Source organism: Fringilla coelebs, assembly GCF_963513975.1.
Source record: "Fringilla coelebs genome assembly, chromosome: 9".
In the NCBI taxonomy this organism is placed as follows: domain Eukaryota; kingdom Metazoa; phylum Chordata; class Aves; order Passeriformes; family Fringillidae; genus Fringilla; species Fringilla coelebs.
Window position 1 is genome coordinate 30569274 of NC_140067.1, and position 16941 is coordinate 30586214.

The following is a 16941-nucleotide window of genomic DNA, read 5'->3' on the forward strand; positions in this document are numbered from 1 at the left end:
GCATAGGGGCTTCTTCCTATTCCTGTGGCACCCAGAGCCTGGCCTCAGTTCCCAGACATGCTGTTGTGTCCCTCCAGCCACCCAGCCCCTCCTTGCCTCGAGAGTTCCCTCCTGTGCCAAGGCAGGGACAAGGTGCCATCGCAGCTGCAAGGGGCTCATGGCTGTGAAGGGGGGAACGTGAAACCCCAGGAAAGGAGGAGCCACACACACCTCAGGGTCTCCAGGCTCGGGAACCACAGGTCTCAGTGCATAGGATTTGGGGTTGCTGCAGCTCCTGCAAGCACATTTTGTTCTGCTCTTCTATGCAAATCCTGTCCCCGCTGCCTATTTGGGGGTGCCCTAGCTGTGGCCGATGAGGAGGGTGCGCTGCTGTTCCGGGCGCTGTGCCGCAGTGGGGCTGGGGAATCCCGTTTGCAGCGAGCATGGGCAGCGTGCCAGGGAAGCAGAGGGCGCTGGGGTGGCCAGAGAGCTCCCGCGGGGCTGCGGGGGTGAAGGGGGGAGGAAAAGACAAAATAGAGAAAAAGCAGTGACAGAGGAAACGGGTTTATCATCTCTCTGCAGAGAACTGGGGCACAGTGGCATGATCCAAAATTGCATTGGGCTGCTGCATGCAGCCATGAATGAGCTCTAGAAAGCCTCGTGGCCGGCTCCAACAGCCTCGCTGGGGTGGGCAGGGACTCCCCAACTTCTGCTTTGTCCCCTGCGGTGGGTTTGTGAGCTCAGACGTGAATGCAGCAGCCGGGAGCAGCCGTGTGAGTTGTGCAGGGCTCTGAGCTGTGGGCAAGCCCCGGGGCAGCCCTGCAGGGCACCCAAACGCCGCACGAGGCGGGGGAGAAGGGGACAGGCTGGGCGGGGAGGTGGCATGGCTGCTCCAGCGAAAGCAGAGCCAGGAATACATCTGGGCAGGCGGGCAGAGACTGTGCAGGAAGTGCAGGAGGGTATCTGCGGGGGAGAAGTCAAACCCCACCTCTCCCCAGTGCAGGATGCTCAGCGACCCTCAAAGAGCTCAGGTCTGGAGTGACCAACAGGGACAGAGAGGCGAGAGGGTCACGGCTAGGCAGGTGCCCCAAGTCCTGCCCTGGGGCTTGCTGAGCGCTCAGGACCAGCCCAGCTGCATCACCAGGGACAGGGGAGATGGCACAGCTCAGGGGCACTCTGGGGCAGGATGTGGCACTGACTCAGGCCAGTGGAGGAGGGCTGGTCCCACAGTCAGCTGTCCCTGGCCAGCTGCCAACCCAGCACCCCGCCCTCGGAAAAGCCTTCATTTTTGGGTGGCAGAAAATCGACCTCCTCCTTTCCAAAAGGACACATTGAGGGCGGAGGGGACCTCCCGAGCCCTCAGCCTGGCTCTGTGGGACATCCCTCTCTGGCCCTGGTGGGATTCAGAGCCCTCCAGAGCTGCGGCAGCTCACATTGGCCACACAGGGAAGGAGAACAAAGACCACAGCGTTTAAAGGCTGAACTTCAAGCCCTGCCACCCTGGCCGCTGCTGTCCAAGCACTTCTCTGGTGTTGAGTGCTCTGGGCGGTGCTGGAGGCACAACCCTTCACACCACTGGGACATTCACCCATGGCAAAACAGCTTCCAGAAATCGTGGGATCCCAGAGGAAAAGATGCTGGAACTGGATCTTTCTCAAAACCTACTCAAAAATGGGGTTTACAAGTGCAAGGAGCTGCTTCAAAGCAGAAGCAGCTGGCGCCCAAGTCAACAGAGAAACCAAAACCCTCCTGCTCCCAGAGTGGTGCCAGGGCAGAGAGCAGCCACAGCCTGTGCCAGGAGAGACCTGGTTTATACCTGACACGGTGGCTGGAGCACCCAGCCGGCTTTTGCCACCCTGCTGGTCTCTTCCTCTCCACTCGTGCCCCACCCATGGTAGGTTTGGCATCTGGGAACCAGCTCTGCCTGTCTGCTCTTGCTGTGTCACTCAGGGAGGAAACCCCCGTCACCCAAACCCGGCGTGCCCTGTGGTGTAAACCCCCCGTGGGCAGTGGGGGACACAGCACCTGCTCCCTGCAACAGGCACTGTCCCCAACAGCACAAAGACACCCAGGGACCTGAGCTGAGGGGTGTCAGCAGCCAAAACTGACAGCTTTTGACCTCCGTGCTCACATGATGAGCAGAGGAGCTCCCAGGACACCCTGCACGAGCACCTTTTCTTTTGCACTCTGCCTGTACCCCGTGCCAACATTTCCCCAGTGGCAATGAGCACACTGTGGGAAAAGGGAGAGCTCAGCTCAGCTCTGCTCTCTAAACCCACCCAAGCAGAGCGCAGGTGCTACAGAGCCGCCAGGAGTTTGCTCTGCTCCCAGGTCGGTCCCACTTCCCCTCTGCTCCGCGTGTGCCCCACTCGGGACAAAACCCCTCGAGTCTGCCAGGCTGGGGGGGCAGGGGCAGCAACTGGGGGAGTGCCCAGCGGACAGAGGCTGTTCAGAGCTTCTGGAAGCACAGGGGGACCCCAGAAGCAGGAATAGAAATGGAAAAGGCGCTGCCTAGGAGGCGACGGGGAAACGCCCTGCGGGAAGCGCCTGCCTCCGTCCCAGCGGCAGCGCCGCGGCTGCACGGTGGGATGAGGCAGCACCGCCTGCTCCGGGGGCTCTCGCAGGCACATCCCCGGCTTCACGGGGAGGCTGCGGCTCTTTGGGGTGGCCAGAGCATCGTAAGGAGCTGGGGGCGCCCTGAGGATGAGCTCCCTTTGTGTCCGCAGCCCCGCACCGGGGCCCAGCCCCGCGCAGGCACTGCCATCTGCAGGCAGAGCCCCGGGCCGGCTCCGGCCGCTGCCAGCATCGCGACCCCGAGCCGGCAGGGACCGGCCACTGCACACCCCCGGCGGGGACCGGCCACAGACCCCGCAGGGACCGGCCACTGCATACCCCCGGCAGGGACTGGCCACAGACCCCGCAGGGACCGGCCACTGCATACCCCCGGCAGGGACCGGCCACCGCCCACCCCCGGCAGCGAGCCCCTGCTGCAGCAGGACCCTCCCAGCCGAGAGCAGCCGTCATGAAACACACGGAGAAAAGGGCCGCGGCTTCTCCTCCGCTCTGCCCGAGCAGCTGGACTGCTCGCACACCTGGCTGCGCAGGAGACGCAGAGCCCAGCAAAGCAAAACCCTGGTCCCTCGCACGGAGCCTCAGAAACATCCCCCCGCCCCTGTTCGAGGGACGAAAGGGGACTCCGTGTTTTGATCGCAGCGAGGAAATTGCTCGTAAGGTGTTCCCTGGAGCCCCAGGCTGGCCTGCGGGAGAGGGGGACTCCTGCCATGCCTCTAGGGAAGCAGCATTCGCAGTTCCGTGCCCTGCTCACACTGGCACAACCCACGGGGGATTCACACCCCACTCACTCACTCCCAGTTTGTGCTGTTTCTCGTACTGCCCCTATGAACAGCGTGGCCACAAAACTGTCCCCATAAAATTCTGCCCATGCCGAGGACGTTTCCTGCTAACAATCAGAATTGTGCCAGCAAGGAGAGACCCCTGCTACACCCAAAGTACAGCTTCTCTGGCAGAAAATGGTCAAGATCACATCTTTCAACTAGTTCTGCCTCCAAAAGGGAGCCCTTATCCCAGGTGGTTCCATCTACAGGGTCTTCACCCTCCTGTGTCCCTGGAAGGAAGGAAAGCATCCCCCAGGGTCGCAGGAACGAGACACAGGACACTCCACGCCGCAGAGGGGATTTTCAGAAGCATTTATTTCCCTGCTGATACTGGGGCTGCAGAGGGCAGCTGCTCCCTGAGCTGCCCTGTGCTGCAGAAACATCACCCCCTCAATCACAACAATGCACGGACGGTCGGTGTCTGAGCGGTGAGACCTTCCAGCACCTACGTTACACAGACCTACATCACTGGGACATTCACCTGGTAGGGACACCACTTAAAAGGACTTAAAATCATTATAATAATTATAATAAAGCAACCTACAAAGTAACACTTAGAGGCATCATGCAGAAACCGGATCACTTTAGACTATATGGCAGCTCAGAGTTGCTGGGTTCATCGGTGGACAAGTGCTTGACTGCATTCTGCCAGTCCAACAAGGTGCCAAGTTGGGCAGCATTCCCAGACAGGACAACAGCTGTGCTTCCCATCCCGTAGCAGGAAACACTTCCAGGTCACAGTTTATACATCCAGAACTACACAAGGTTATGTGCTTGTAAAAGGTGCTGGGAAGTCCTGACGCTTCCTTCTGTGACACCAGCTGCTTCCTCTACCAAGTGGCAGACATTTGAGTGCAGCAGACTGCCTGAGCTGTGGGGTTTCTTTTTTCTTTCTCTCCTTTTTTTTTTTTTTTAATAAAACCAAAATCTGCTAAAATGTTATTCTCAGCACAGGTGGACCAAAAAAAATTATATTAAAAAAAATCACATTACACTGGTGATACAGAGATTGGCCCATAAGAAAGAAGAAGCTCTATACTATTGCCCCATAATGAGTTTTTCTTCACCTGCAGTTTCAACTTCCCAAGTGAGGTAGGGAGAAGGTGACCACGGGTAAAAGAGGTGGTGTTTCTAAAGGATTTCACTGTTTTGAAGTTATCTTAATCCTTCATGTAGTGTTCTTTACAGAAACACTGCCTTTTCTTCACATCAACATTCAGAGTTTTGGTTTTTTGGTTGTTTTGGGTGAGGGAAAGAGGGAGAAAGAAAACAAGGATCCCAGAGATGAAATGCTGGCAGTTTTGACACATTTTGGAAGGAAAGCACAGTTATAAAAAGGAAGGAAATAATGTAGTGAATCTGCAGCTAGAAGGGAAAAATAGAGACTGCTGACATAGTTTGCACTGTGCCTGTTCCAACAGCATTGAACTACACACCCTGTTCATGTGGAAACATATTGTCACACACAGCTGTCAGGAGAGGGAGAGTGGACACTTACAAACCTGGAGTTTAATTTTGCAGGAGCCAGTTAATACAGAAGCCTTCCACTGCCCCTCCTAGTACTAGACAGAATGTGTTTTAAGGCATAGTTTAACATCCATTTCTTCCTAAAGCAATTTAAAGTGTAACAAGCCAGGATGTCAGACACAAAACACTCAACAGGTATTCTGACAGAGGTGAAAGCTGGTTTATGTACAGTGAAATACTTGCCTGCAAACGGGGGGAGTCTTGAAAAAGAAAGAAAGAAAAAGAACTGCAGACCCAGATTCTAAAAAAGCAAACATTACCAACACAAGGAATGTTCATTAGAGTCCAGTTCCCACTATAGCTACTCAACAGGAGGATGTACAATATGATTATGCTAAACAGCACTGATTGACTGTTCCCAGAGTGCCCCGGGAGGGGGAAGAACCTTGGGAGGCCAAACTCTGCAGTATCCCAGTGCAAACTGCCTCAGAGGAAAAGCCTGCAGTCAACAAGCCTTCACACCTATTGCTAGGCTCCACTAAGAGATGCAGCAGCCAGGTGTCACCTAACAACTCCAGGACACTCCTGCGAAGGTGATGGTCCTGTGTGGATTCTAATGCACATCCCCCATGAGCAGTGTCCTGCACACATTCACCTGCCAGGCCACTGGCTTTCCCTCTTCCATGGCTGGGCCAGCTCACAGCCACCAGAACCTCACATAGACAATCAGCATGATGAAGAACACGGCTACGGCCGCCAGCTTGGCGTACGTGGAGCGCATGTTCAGGTACTTGGCGTCCTGGCGGTACTTCTTGGACAAACTGGACAAGTTGTTGGCCTTGGAATCAAGAGCTGTTCAAGGGAAAGGGGAGAGGAGTTAGGATTAACTGAAGATTCCCCAAATGTTACATTAAGTGTACAAGTTTCTCTGGAGCAGCTGGAAGCACAGCAGTTTCACATGGCACTGTGCCCTGAGCCCCCTGCTGTGCTCCAGGGCTTGTCCTGCTGGGATAAGAGCCACAGAGCTGGAGAGGGGTTGGATGTTGTACTGCACTAAATAGTTATTTAGTTGTTGTTTTGCACTGGGCGATCGGAGATTTGCACTGGGTAGTTTATGTTATATCACCTGGTTTGTTATTCCCCTCTCCCATCACCCGGTCTCTCCCTCACCCACCCCTGTCCCCAGTACTCCCCGGTGGCCTCTTCCCTAGCCAGTCCCACCCCTTGCCCCTCCTCACTGGATATACTCCTCCCCGGGTATAAAACCCCCTAGAGGCAGCTGGCCAGGCTCTTCCCATGCTGGTTTTTCCATCTGGTGGTTCTCAAGTCAATAAACAGAGGACATCCATTCCCAGGTGGAGAAGGGCGCTCCCCATCTTTTGCTTTCACCGTGTGGGCTGGGGTCCGTAGCTAGCTGGAGTGGACCCAAACAGCCCAGCCAGACACAGTCTTCAGCTAGTCTCTCCCACAGCAGCACCAGCACCTGCCAGCTGTTTCAGAACACAGCTGATCCAGCTGAAATACCCACTGGGTTCACTGCTTTTCTCAGCAGGGTCAAGCCTTTCCCTCAGGATGCTCTGCCCACCCAGCTGCCCCAGGAGACAGAACTGTGTGCCAAACTGGCCACTCCCAGTACCTGACAGGGCCTCTCCTCGCTGTAAGACCTCCTCAATGTTGGCCACCATAATCCTCTGCACATCCTGCAGCTCTGTGTTGATGGAGCCCAGGTTCCTCCTCGCCCGGCTATCAATGTAGAGCTTCTTGGTTTTCTGGATGTAGGTGTCTGGAAGGAGACAGGGCTGTCAGGGGGAGTCTCACCTGGCACAGAGCTGCTTGGCTGCAGGAGTGGGAGCACTGCTGAGACAGCCAGAAGACTACATGCAAATATTCACTGGAGTGAGGCCAAGAGACTAAAAGCAGGAAATCTGAATCTACGGACATGCACCACTTCCATACCACTCCTCTATTCTCCTGCTCACAACACCTGTGTCTCTAGTGCCAAGGAGAATTTGAGCTGTCAATTCCATAGGACAAGCTGCAGAGAATCCCATGGCTGCTGCTCCCTCCCAGCAAGAAGTTTCCTGACTAGCCACAGGGAGAGGGACCTCACCAAATTCAATGAAGGAATAGGGCCTGGAGACTGTTGGAACCTTCTTGCCGTGCTGCTCATCAAACTCTGAGTGCAAGTCTTCCAGGTATGCAAAGGCCAGTTTCTTGGGGAATCCAGCTTCACACAGGACCAGGTAACACACTCCTTTCTCAATGATGTAGCTAAAAGAATGGCAGACAGAGCATTAATCAATCAATTTTGAACCTATCCTGTCAAACACCACCCTGCACGCCGCTATTCCTATGAAGCAATGAGAACTGGGTACAAGAAGTTCTGGCTTTCTATGTCTGGATCAAGTGTAAACCTTTCTGCAAAGCAATGGCTTATATTTTCTTTAGCCAAAATAAATTTTCTTGTAGCCTCAGACCCTACACCCATGCCAACATTCTTGGGTTTTGACTTCAGCTGAACAAATGCTGGCCTGTGAATACCATTAGTTTAACAAAATACCAGCAACAAAAGAGTCGTAATTTTGGAGTATAAAAAAGAGAATACCCTGCAGTCACGAGGAGGGAAGCACAAGAAAGTTTGCCAGCAGAGTAGAAGGGAAGGTGGCCAACACGTCTCTAACTGGTAGCACAGCCAAGTACCTGAGGCCCACAAATGAAAGCTGAAGCACTGAGATGAGGAGGCACACACAGGAGTTTGGTCTCAGTGTGCTGGGAAGGCACCCAGTCCCTGCCAGCTGTCCCTCTCCATTTCAGAGGGCTCGGTATCCCCTTCCTCACCCCCACCAGCCTGCTGGAGGGGTGCTGCTATGCACATGCATCACCACAGGGGCAGCTGGGGAGGGGCACTGCTGCTAGCTGGGTTCTGGTGACCTGATGGGCTTGCCATGGGTGGGTGTGACTGTGCCACCAGTTCTCCAAAGCACACAGTGACACACCTGCTGCTGTGTAAAGCTGCTTGGTTTGCCCCCCAGCTGAGGGCACACAGGTCCTCTTCTCACCCACCACCAACCTTGACACTATTTAGGCTTCACTATGTCACTCTGCTGCTCCACATTCCCAACTGAATTTTCCTCCTCTCTTAGCCAGTATAAAAATGAAGGCTACAATACTCCCACCAAAACCAAGGGGGTGGAGACAGTAAACAGCCCTGTAAACACTTTTGAATGCTTATCTATATTCTTCAGGGTGCAGTGTGAATGCTACTTTTAGGTTACCTTCCTTTGACTTTCTGCATAATGCCATTAAGCATTAGTGGGGTTAGCATAAAGATTAGCAGTGTATTAAAGAAATGATCCAGTCCTGAGGGCACCGTAGCAAAATAAGCAGCTTAAAATTTTGTTAATAGACATATCAGGCTTACAAAACAACTTCACCCCACTCCCCACTGTTTTTCCAGATACCCCAGCAGGGCCATGTCCTTTAAACCAGCCATCCTCACCTTGTTCCTGGGCACAGGAGTATCCATTTCTCTTGCCTCTATATGGCCCGTGTGTGAACCCTGGCAGCCTTCAAACAACAACAGATTTACCCCAACCAGAAGAAGAAACTCCAGCTGCCATCATCCATTCCACAGAATGTCCCCTTGTGCCCGTGGCCTTTGGTCCTTTTTACGTTCCTCAGCTTGGACTGCATCACTTCCCTTACCCCTGGAGACCTGCTTGCCACATTGGGGTTGCTAAAGACCATCACCCAGAGCTTGATTTAGCCACTGCCATGATGAGCAAGACTTGAGCAAATCTATTGAAATGAGGAGAAGCAGTGTCAGAAGGGAATTCTGACAGCACTGCTGGAGCAGCACTCTCCAGGTGAGAGCACTCTGAGGAACATGTCCCTGTTCCTGCTCTGTTTATCTCTGCCTGGCCCAGCTGGCTCTGCCTGGAGCTCTTCAGCTGCATTTCCCACTTGCTTCTCCCTGGTGTGATATTCAGTGTGTTGCATTTAAAGTTGGTCTGTCAGCACCACAGGGAGCAAGCTCACCTCACTCCGCCCCTCAGTTTCATACTTTGTGTGCAGCTCCAAGCTTCAGCACAGCACCTGCCTGCATGTTCTCACACAAGCGGCAGATGTGGCCACTTGCCACTGTTAACTCTGCACAGAGTGCAACCAGCAGGTCTCCTGTAATCACATTGGACATTTTGAGAGAGAAAAGCTTTATCCTGGTAACAGTGGCAAAGGCCAAGGGTTGCTTTTAAATGACAGGTAGGAGTCACTTCAGCCATTCATCAGCCAAAGGTCACCTGCTCACTGACAGCACAGCAGAGCTGTCGGTGTTCCTGTACCTGCACAGCCCCGCTGCCACTGCTGCAAGGGTGACACAGCTCCTGCAGCTGAAACCTTGGCACAGCATTTGACAGAAATCACCCAAGGGCTCACAATTTAAGCTTTGAGTTTCAGGAAGGCTTGGCTCTGCTTTGAACTGATGAAGCTGAAGATGTTCAACAGCACTCAGCAAGTTCAGCAATACCCTGGGCTGTGCTGCTGACTCCCCCCACAGAATGCTCTGTCCTGCTTTGTGCTGCCCTCAGCACTCAGAGCTCTGATCTGGCACAAGAAGATTGGTGAGCAGCGTGGCCATGGGTCAGCGTTATTTTAGACTAAATCTCAAATTCTCCTGTCACCTCCCCTCCCTGCAGAGGAAAGTTTCTGACCTGAAATTGTTCTTTTCACACAGGTCCTGCTGTAATGTCCCACCTCAAAGCAGGCAGAAGCAAGTGCTCTGCAGCAGCAGCTGTCAGTAGCCAGCAAACCCTATCCAGGGCCTGACTCAGCCCAGGAGGAGGAACACTCCTGTCCCAGCCAGGTAACCTGGCTGCTCCTTTGGGACAGCTGGCAAAACAGACCTGCCCAAGCCCTCCCTCCTTGTCACAACTGCTGTCAGTACAGCCACCACTAAGAGGCTTTGATTTCCTGGGCAAGTGTTGCCACCTTCCCAGACATCTCCCTGCTTGCATCACGGAGGTAACTCAAGAAGGGATTTACTGGGATCTACACAGGCTCTTTCCCAAGGCTTCCCTGCCAGGCAGAGCTACAGCCATGCTGTGCCAAGGAGACACTCAGAAACCAGGCAGTTTTTAAATTCTGTGAAGATTTAACTTGTAGAAAAAGCAAGAGGAAGAGCAGCACTTAGCACTCAACTCCACCAACAGCAACCAAATCCAACAGGAGATAAGGGTGGCCAGGCCAATCAGGGCCATCCTCTGACACTGTAATTCCCTATCAAAGGCAACCAGAAGCCCAGAGAAAAGATTTTTTTATAAATCTTGTTGCAGTTAGCAGACAAAAGACAAGCACAAGAACAGCATCCCCCAAAACCTCACGGCTTTTGCCAGAGATTGCCCATCCAAAAACTCCTGCTGCCACCTCTTCACACCTCTGAATCTCTGAAGAAAGGGTCGGGGTGGGACGTTTTGCTCCTGCTGCTGGAGCAGAGGCCCAAAGCCAACCTTGCCCTGCATTCAAAGGCCACCTCCCCCTCTGCCAGCCACAGCCACAGCCAGTCACTGGAGTCACCTGACACTGAGGGATCCTGCTGAGGGTGGCACCGTGGGGATCCTGGCACACTCCTGCCACAGCTGCACAACCCTGTCTGGAGAGCTCACCTGGCCCCTGAGCCCTCAGACTTCCAACAGCCATTCCTGTCATGGCGTTATTCTGATTCCTGGCAGGATCCTGACTGAGTGCTCCAGCATTACTCTGCCAGGTTATGGCAAAAAGAAGCATTTCCCTCTTCACACACAAGCTTTCCTGCCTTCCAACTCCCCCTCTGTTCACCCCCCTCTCTACCTCCCCTGCTATTAAGGAGTAAGGATACCTGACCTCTGTAAGATTTCCTTATTTCACACCCATGCTCCCTTGCATGGGAGAATGCCAAAAGTGCTTTTAAGTCAAGAGGTCCCAAAGAGTTAAGGAAATTAATTAAACACACCCAACAAATCTAGCAACAATAAGACTGAATTTACTGGATGAGAGAAAGAAGTCTGTCAGGTATTAAGACAACAATAATAGAAATATTCAGAGATGCTCGATGTGCTTGCAATGCATGAAAGCCGAGCTCTCACAGGGCACAGAGAGGACAGCCCTGTGCAGCAGGAGCTCACAGCGGCACTGCCACCCTGGCTGTACAAGGACAGATCTCTTTAAAGACAAGACACAGGGTGCCCAGAAGATGCACTGAAGGCACAACACAGAGTGCAAACAGACAAAAAGGCAGGGAGGGAACAGAACCTGTACTGTCTGCACACAGCAGAACCCCGAACCTGCAGGAGAACCGAGCGCCAGCCCCCTGTGCCAAGCGGTGCCAGCCCCCACACTCCCTTTGCAGCAGGGCTGACGGGCAGCCCCGTTCCCAACACCCCCAGCCCGACTGAGGGAGCCCCGGCCGGTTCCCGCGATGCCCGGTACTCACTGGAAAGCCATGGCTCCTGCCTCCAGCGTGCACCGCGTCGGGGACTGCTCGTTCAGCTTGCGGAAGAGCTGCTTGGCCTGGCTCTGGTACTGCTGCAGGTCGCGGCCTGACTGAGGAGGCAGGGAGGGAGGAGAGCGGGCTGCTGGGCCGGTACCGGGCACACCGGGGGGCTCCGGGGCCGCCGGAACCGGCCCGACAGCACCGGCGGGCTCTGCCCGCCCCACCCGCCGCCACCGGGAGGCAAACGCCGGTGCCGGAGCCGCCCTGCTGTGAGAAGGGACTGCGCGGCTCCCGGTGGGTCGCCCCCCGCCCGCTCCCCACGGACATACCTGCCCCTCCCCGCCCGCGCCCCGCCGGCCCCACCTGCTCGTCCTCTTGCATGGAGGCGGCGAGGGGGAGCCCGTCCGCCACGCGGGCGATCATCGTAAGCAGCACCATGGTCGCGCCCGCCGCCCGCCCTGCCACGGAGCCGCCCGGAAACTGCCACCGCCGCTTCCGGTGCGCGGCCGCCGCGCCGGCGGCACTTCCGCCCGCCCCTGGGAAGGGCGGCCGCCGCGCGCGCGCATGCGCCAGTCCGAGGCCACGCCCATATAGCCACGCCCCCACAGGCGCGCCTCCCTCGCACGGCCGCGCCCACCAGGCTCCGTATGGCCACGCCCCCTCAGCAGCACCGCCTCGTTCCAGCCGCGCCAAGTAAGCCCCGCCCCCGGCCCCGCCCCGTGACGCGCCCCCCGCGGGCGGGGCGGGGCGGCGGCGGCCCGGCGCGGTGGGCGCGCGCCAGGGCGGCGGGCACAGCCATGGCGGCGGCGGCCGAGCGGAGCCGCCTCAGCTTCCCCGGCGGCACCGGGGCCCTGGGGCGGCCCGTGCCTATGAACCTCTTCGCCACCTGGGAGATCGACGGCTCCAGCCCCAGCTGCGTGCCCAGGTAACGGGCGGGCGAGGGCGCGGACCGCACCCCCTTTCCTGCGCGGCTTCGCGGCTGCTTCCTCGAGCCCCGTTCCCGTCACCTGTGCGATCCTCCCGCAGTCGCAGGGCCCCTTCCCACCCCTCGCCGCCACCGCAGTGACGGGCACGGCTCCTCCCGTCCCTTGCGCGGCTTTCGGGATGGGTGGCGGTGCGGGACGCCCGGCCCTGCGGAGGGCGGGGGGCTGCTGCCGTCTCTCAGGTGTGTGCGGGGTCACCTTCGCCGTGCGTGTCCCCCGGCAGCCCCCGGCACCGCGGGCTGTGTGCTGGCGGCAGGCTGTGGCTCCCCGGCCCCGCCGGCCCCCGGTACCGGCGCCTTTCCCCGGGCAGTGCCCCGCAGGGATGGGCTCGGGCTGCGCATCCCTTTCTCCGGGGACGGTTCTTCGCCCTCTGCCCGGCTCCCTCCGTTTCCGTGCCGCTGCCGTGTGTAAACACGCGGCCGTGCTCCCTGCCGGCGCTGCTTTTAGCCCGCATGGCAGGCATTCCTCTTAGTTTTTATAAATTTTGCGCTCTTCGAGCCTAGCTCAGAACAGAATGCCTCTGCGGATTTAAACGCGCCGGAGACAAATCTTCGAAGCGCTTCTCTTTATCTTTGTTTGTTTGTTTTGTTTTAAACGAGGACATAGCGAGCGAGCAGAAAGGAAACAGAGTCATCAGGCTGACCTGGCAGGAACGTGAAGCTCTGCAAGCTTTACAAACCCCCCCAAATCCCTCTGTCTGCTGCGCCATCCACACAGCAGGTTGGACTTGGTGGCCATGCCCCTGTATTGCAGGGACGAATAACTATCATAAACACTGTAGTGATCTGACATCGTGGGCAGGAAGAGAGAGGGGTAGAAGCAAACCTGAGTCCTGCTATTGCAGGTAATCTGGGTTTATAGCAACTTTTTCAGCTTGTGTCTCGTTCAGCCTTTCTTTTCTGCAACAGGAGATCTCAGAAAGGCTCTGGCACCCGGGGCAATGTGCCCCTCTTCAAGGAGTCCCTTTGCCGTGGAAGTCGTCACTTGGATGGGAATAGCTGGAGGAGCAGTTGGTGCTTTTCCATTTTGCACTAGGCAAGAAAGTGTCCCTGCTCCTGGCAGGGGGTTGGACTTAAATGATCTTTCAAAGATTCCTTCCAGCCCAAAGCATTCTGTGGTTCCAGTGCAATTGGCACTGTCCCTGCTGTGCAGAGGACACGGGGGCTCTGACAACGATTCTCTCCGCTGCACTCTTTGCTACAGGAAGGCAGTTGGGTTTCCATCCCATCCAACCTTGTAACAGTGCCTGTTAAACAAATAAAAGCCCAAACGTCCGACACTGTCAAGGACTTTTCATTCTGCATTATCATTTATGCTGATACTCGCAGATCTGCAAACGAGCTCACAACATAGCCTGCTTGTTTGCAAATCTGTGGATGACCAGAAAATGCAGTGTAAGGACACTGACCCTGCCTTGGTGTGGTGGGGGGTGGGGAGGACAAGGGGGGATCCTGGGTGCTGGAATTGTGGTGGGCAGCAGATGGGAGGCAGCTGGTTGAGGTGCCTGGAGGAATGGGGGAATGCAAAGCACATGTGGATATCTGGGCAGGTGGGGCAGAACTGTGGTTTGAAGGGGAAAGTCCAGAATTGCTGAAGCAAGCTGTGAAGCAGAGGATGATGAAAGCGCTCAGATTGCCTGCCCTGAGGAATTGATGGAAGAATTGGGGCATTTGGGACCTTGTAGGAACAAAGCTTTTGGTTGGGGGAGTTTGGTGTGGCGGTGGGTCCCTCTGCTCTGGCCCTGCTGTTGCCATTACCTTTGCTTGCTCTTCCTGGGTGCCCTTTTCCCCTCCAGCCAGGGGGATGAGCTCCATCCAGCTGCTGCACCTGTGAACATGCCTTTCCCCAAATGTGGAGTTTTCTGCTGGACACAGAGTGGGCAGCCCACGGGCTGGGCACAGGCTACACTCGTGGCTGTGGGTGCTGGGTGGGTTTGTTAACCCAAAGCGGGGTCAGAAGCAGCTGAGGTTGCAGGTTCTGCAGGGATATTGGTCCTGTGGTACGGTGAGGTGTGTGCTGGGCAAACACCAAGTCCTGCAGCAGTCAGTGCTGCTGTTTGTGATCATTGATCAGCATGCTTTGCATTTCATTATGGGCTTTGCCACGGACCCTTCTGTCAGAAAAAGCAGGAGTTTGAAAACCTTTAAGTTATGCCTCTGCCTCTCAAATTCACATGGTGATGATTTTTACTATGGCACAATGACATTTAAGACAATTTTCTTGTAAAGCAAGATATACTAGGATGAAATCTGTGTGGGAAACCATATCCCAAGTGAGCTTGCTGTCCCAGCAAATGTCTGTTGGGACGTGAGGGGCGGATGTGGAGGAGAGTGGGCCTTGCTGTGTGGTCAGACACTGTGGAACTGCCTTGGCCTCTTCCGAGATTTCCACCAGTTCCCTTCTGGGTCTCTGTTGGCAGGACAGGCTTTCCAAGCAGAGAAGAGATTTGAACTTGGCACAAAGTCAGAGGATTCTCGGAGAGGAGCGCGTGCTTGGGGAGGGAATGTTGCTTCCTTCCCTTTTCCTTTTGGTTCAATAAATCTTAGCCTGTTTCTAAGGTGCTTCTCCTACCGTGGCCTGGAGCAGGAGGGGCTGGGTGGAAGCAGTGCCTGGAGTGGTCTGTGCCTGCACTGCTCTAGGTTGTGGGGGTGGGGGCTTGTGTGGATGTGTGTGCTTCAACACACTCTGGTGGGTGATTTACTGAAAGTCCACTCGGCTTGGGTGGGGTGTCAGCAAAATCTGGAAGGCTGCCTTGGTGCATCCGTGGAGTTTCCTTGTGTGAGAAGGCTGTGTCTAAACTTAAGGCAGAATAGTAGGGAAGAGTCATGGTGGTGTTCTGCAGTTGTGTGCTTCGTGTGAAACATGAGGTGAGGTGGTGTTTTGCATTTGTTCTGGCTTCTCTTGCTCCTCTGCCATCTGCAGAAGTGATTTTATGATTTATTCTTCAGCACATGTAGTAGCTCCTGGGAGGTTTGACCATAGCATTTCTGAAATGCAGCTACTTTCTTTTAGTCATCCCAGAAATGTGACTCAAAATGTCTCACTATCTGGGCGTATCCACTGCATACCAGAAGGGAGAGATGCCTACCTTCTCCTGCTGTTTCTTTCTTCTGTGCCCTGAAAGACTTTCCTTTGAGGAAGGGGAAATTCTCCCTACCACCTGTAAACACTGAGAGTGATCTTCTTGCTGCGTGGCAGCGAGAGAATCGACACCTTTTTCCTCACATTGAAAGAGTGACAGTAAGAATTATTCTGTGGATTTTGATGTTGGTTTCTTTCCCTTTAATCTTTTGATGAATCTGTGGGTGTGAATGGCAGGATGCAGTACTGTCCCATGCTGAAGCAGTCTCACGAGGAGATTATGTGGAGGTTGTCCAGAGGAAGAGAGGTCTTGGGGGGAAAGGTTTGTTGGAAGGCTCTGCTGAGGCAAGGGAAGGCAGCAATAGCCACTATTCCCATTTGGAGTGGGTTTTGTTTCAGGCTACTGCCTTAGCTGTCACAAACTTGTAAAAGTTGCTGGGAGCTTTGAACTGTAAAGTGGATTGGGAACAAGCTGGATGTGGAGCAGGTGTGACCCAGCGTCCCTGGGGGATGGAAGGAAGAAATCTGTGGAGCAGACCAGTGCACAGGCAGTGCCAGAGGGCTGGGGTTGCTGACTGGGCACTGCCTGAGCATTTCCCCTGTTGGCTCACTCTGTAGCTTGCCTGCTGGGTGAGGAAATGCAGAGGGGTTCCACACACATCCCCTGGGCCCACAGGAGGCTGGGGTGTAGGGATGTGACCGCTCAGGGCTGTGGCATGGCCGTGCAGCACTCGGACACGCACAGCAGCCCTGGTACGGACATCCCCAGGGGCCATGGAAAGTGATGGGCTGAGATTTCGGATTCAGGCAGCTGAGTGGATCCCAACAGCGTGCTCGTGCCCCAGGCTGTGTGCTCCTCTCTCTCTGCCAGCTCCCATCTTCCTCCACTGGCCTGTCTGGCTGTCTGCCTCCTGTGGGCTAATGAGTTGCAGAGGGCTCTGTGAGCGTGGAAAGGTGACAGCATTGCAGATGTGTGACAGGAGGGACACAGTGAGCACTGCTGGGGCATGGAGCCGCTCCAGCAGTCTGCAGCTTTGCACCCATACCTGGTTAATTCCCTCTGCTAGCAGAGTGTTGAGGGGCTTGTGACCTGTGTGAAGCGCACAGCTGACTGTCCCTGTGAGGATTTGCCACGAATTCACTCAAAGTGGAACTCTTTGCCCTTCAGTGTGAAGGGTGCATGCCTACACTGGGAATGGAACTTCTGGCCGGTGAGAGCATGATCTGACCTGGCTTGAGCAATGCCAGCTGTGCATCATATCATCAGAGAAAGGTGAACAACTTGCTAGAGTAAGAATTATGATCAGGTGATGCCATGTAATTAAAAACACTGATTAATTCAGATAGAGAGAGATATTAATGTAAATGTATCTTAACCTTCTATTCTGTTGGTATGTTAACATTTAGGAGAGAACTCTTCCTGGTTAGGATAACTGCTGGCACATTCATTGGGAGCTGACAATAGATTTTCAGTACATTTGGAGCTAGGAAAATGTCTAATTACTCAGATGACTAGGTACATTTCAGAAGTGCTTATTTGGAGGCTTTGTTTTGACTTTGTTTGAATAGC

At 55.0% G+C, this 16941-nt stretch overlaps 2 protein-coding genes across 3 annotated transcripts in view; one reads left to right on the forward strand and one right to left on the reverse strand.

Annotated features, from left to right (window-relative positions):
• Nucleotides 1-3681: 3681 nt before the first annotated feature.
• SEC22B (SEC22 homolog B, vesicle trafficking protein) lies at nucleotides 3682-11836 on the reverse strand. The gene is made up of 5 exons (XM_084211184.1): nucleotides 11671-11836; nucleotides 11308-11417; nucleotides 6952-7112; nucleotides 6478-6624; nucleotides 3682-5693 (listed from the first exon to the last, which is right to left on the reverse strand). Exons 1-5 carry the CDS (start codon nucleotides 11743-11745, stop codon nucleotides 5539-5541), a joined length of 648 nt encoding a protein of 215 aa, XP_084067310.1. The 5' UTR covers nucleotides 11746-11836; the 3' UTR covers nucleotides 3682-5538.
• A 227-nt stretch (nucleotides 11837-12063) lies between these two features.
• Nucleotides 12064-16941, forward strand: part of PACS2 (phosphofurin acidic cluster sorting protein 2) — a 73985-nt gene continuing 69107 nt past the window's right edge. For both annotated transcript variants that reach the window (XM_084211178.1, XM_084211179.1), the window contains exon 1: nucleotides 12064-12232. In XM_084211178.1, coding sequence (XP_084067304.1) covers nucleotides 12105-12232 — 128 coding nt within the window. In that variant the 5' untranslated portion in view covers nucleotides 12064-12104. The remainder of the gene's footprint in view (nucleotides 12233-16941) is intronic.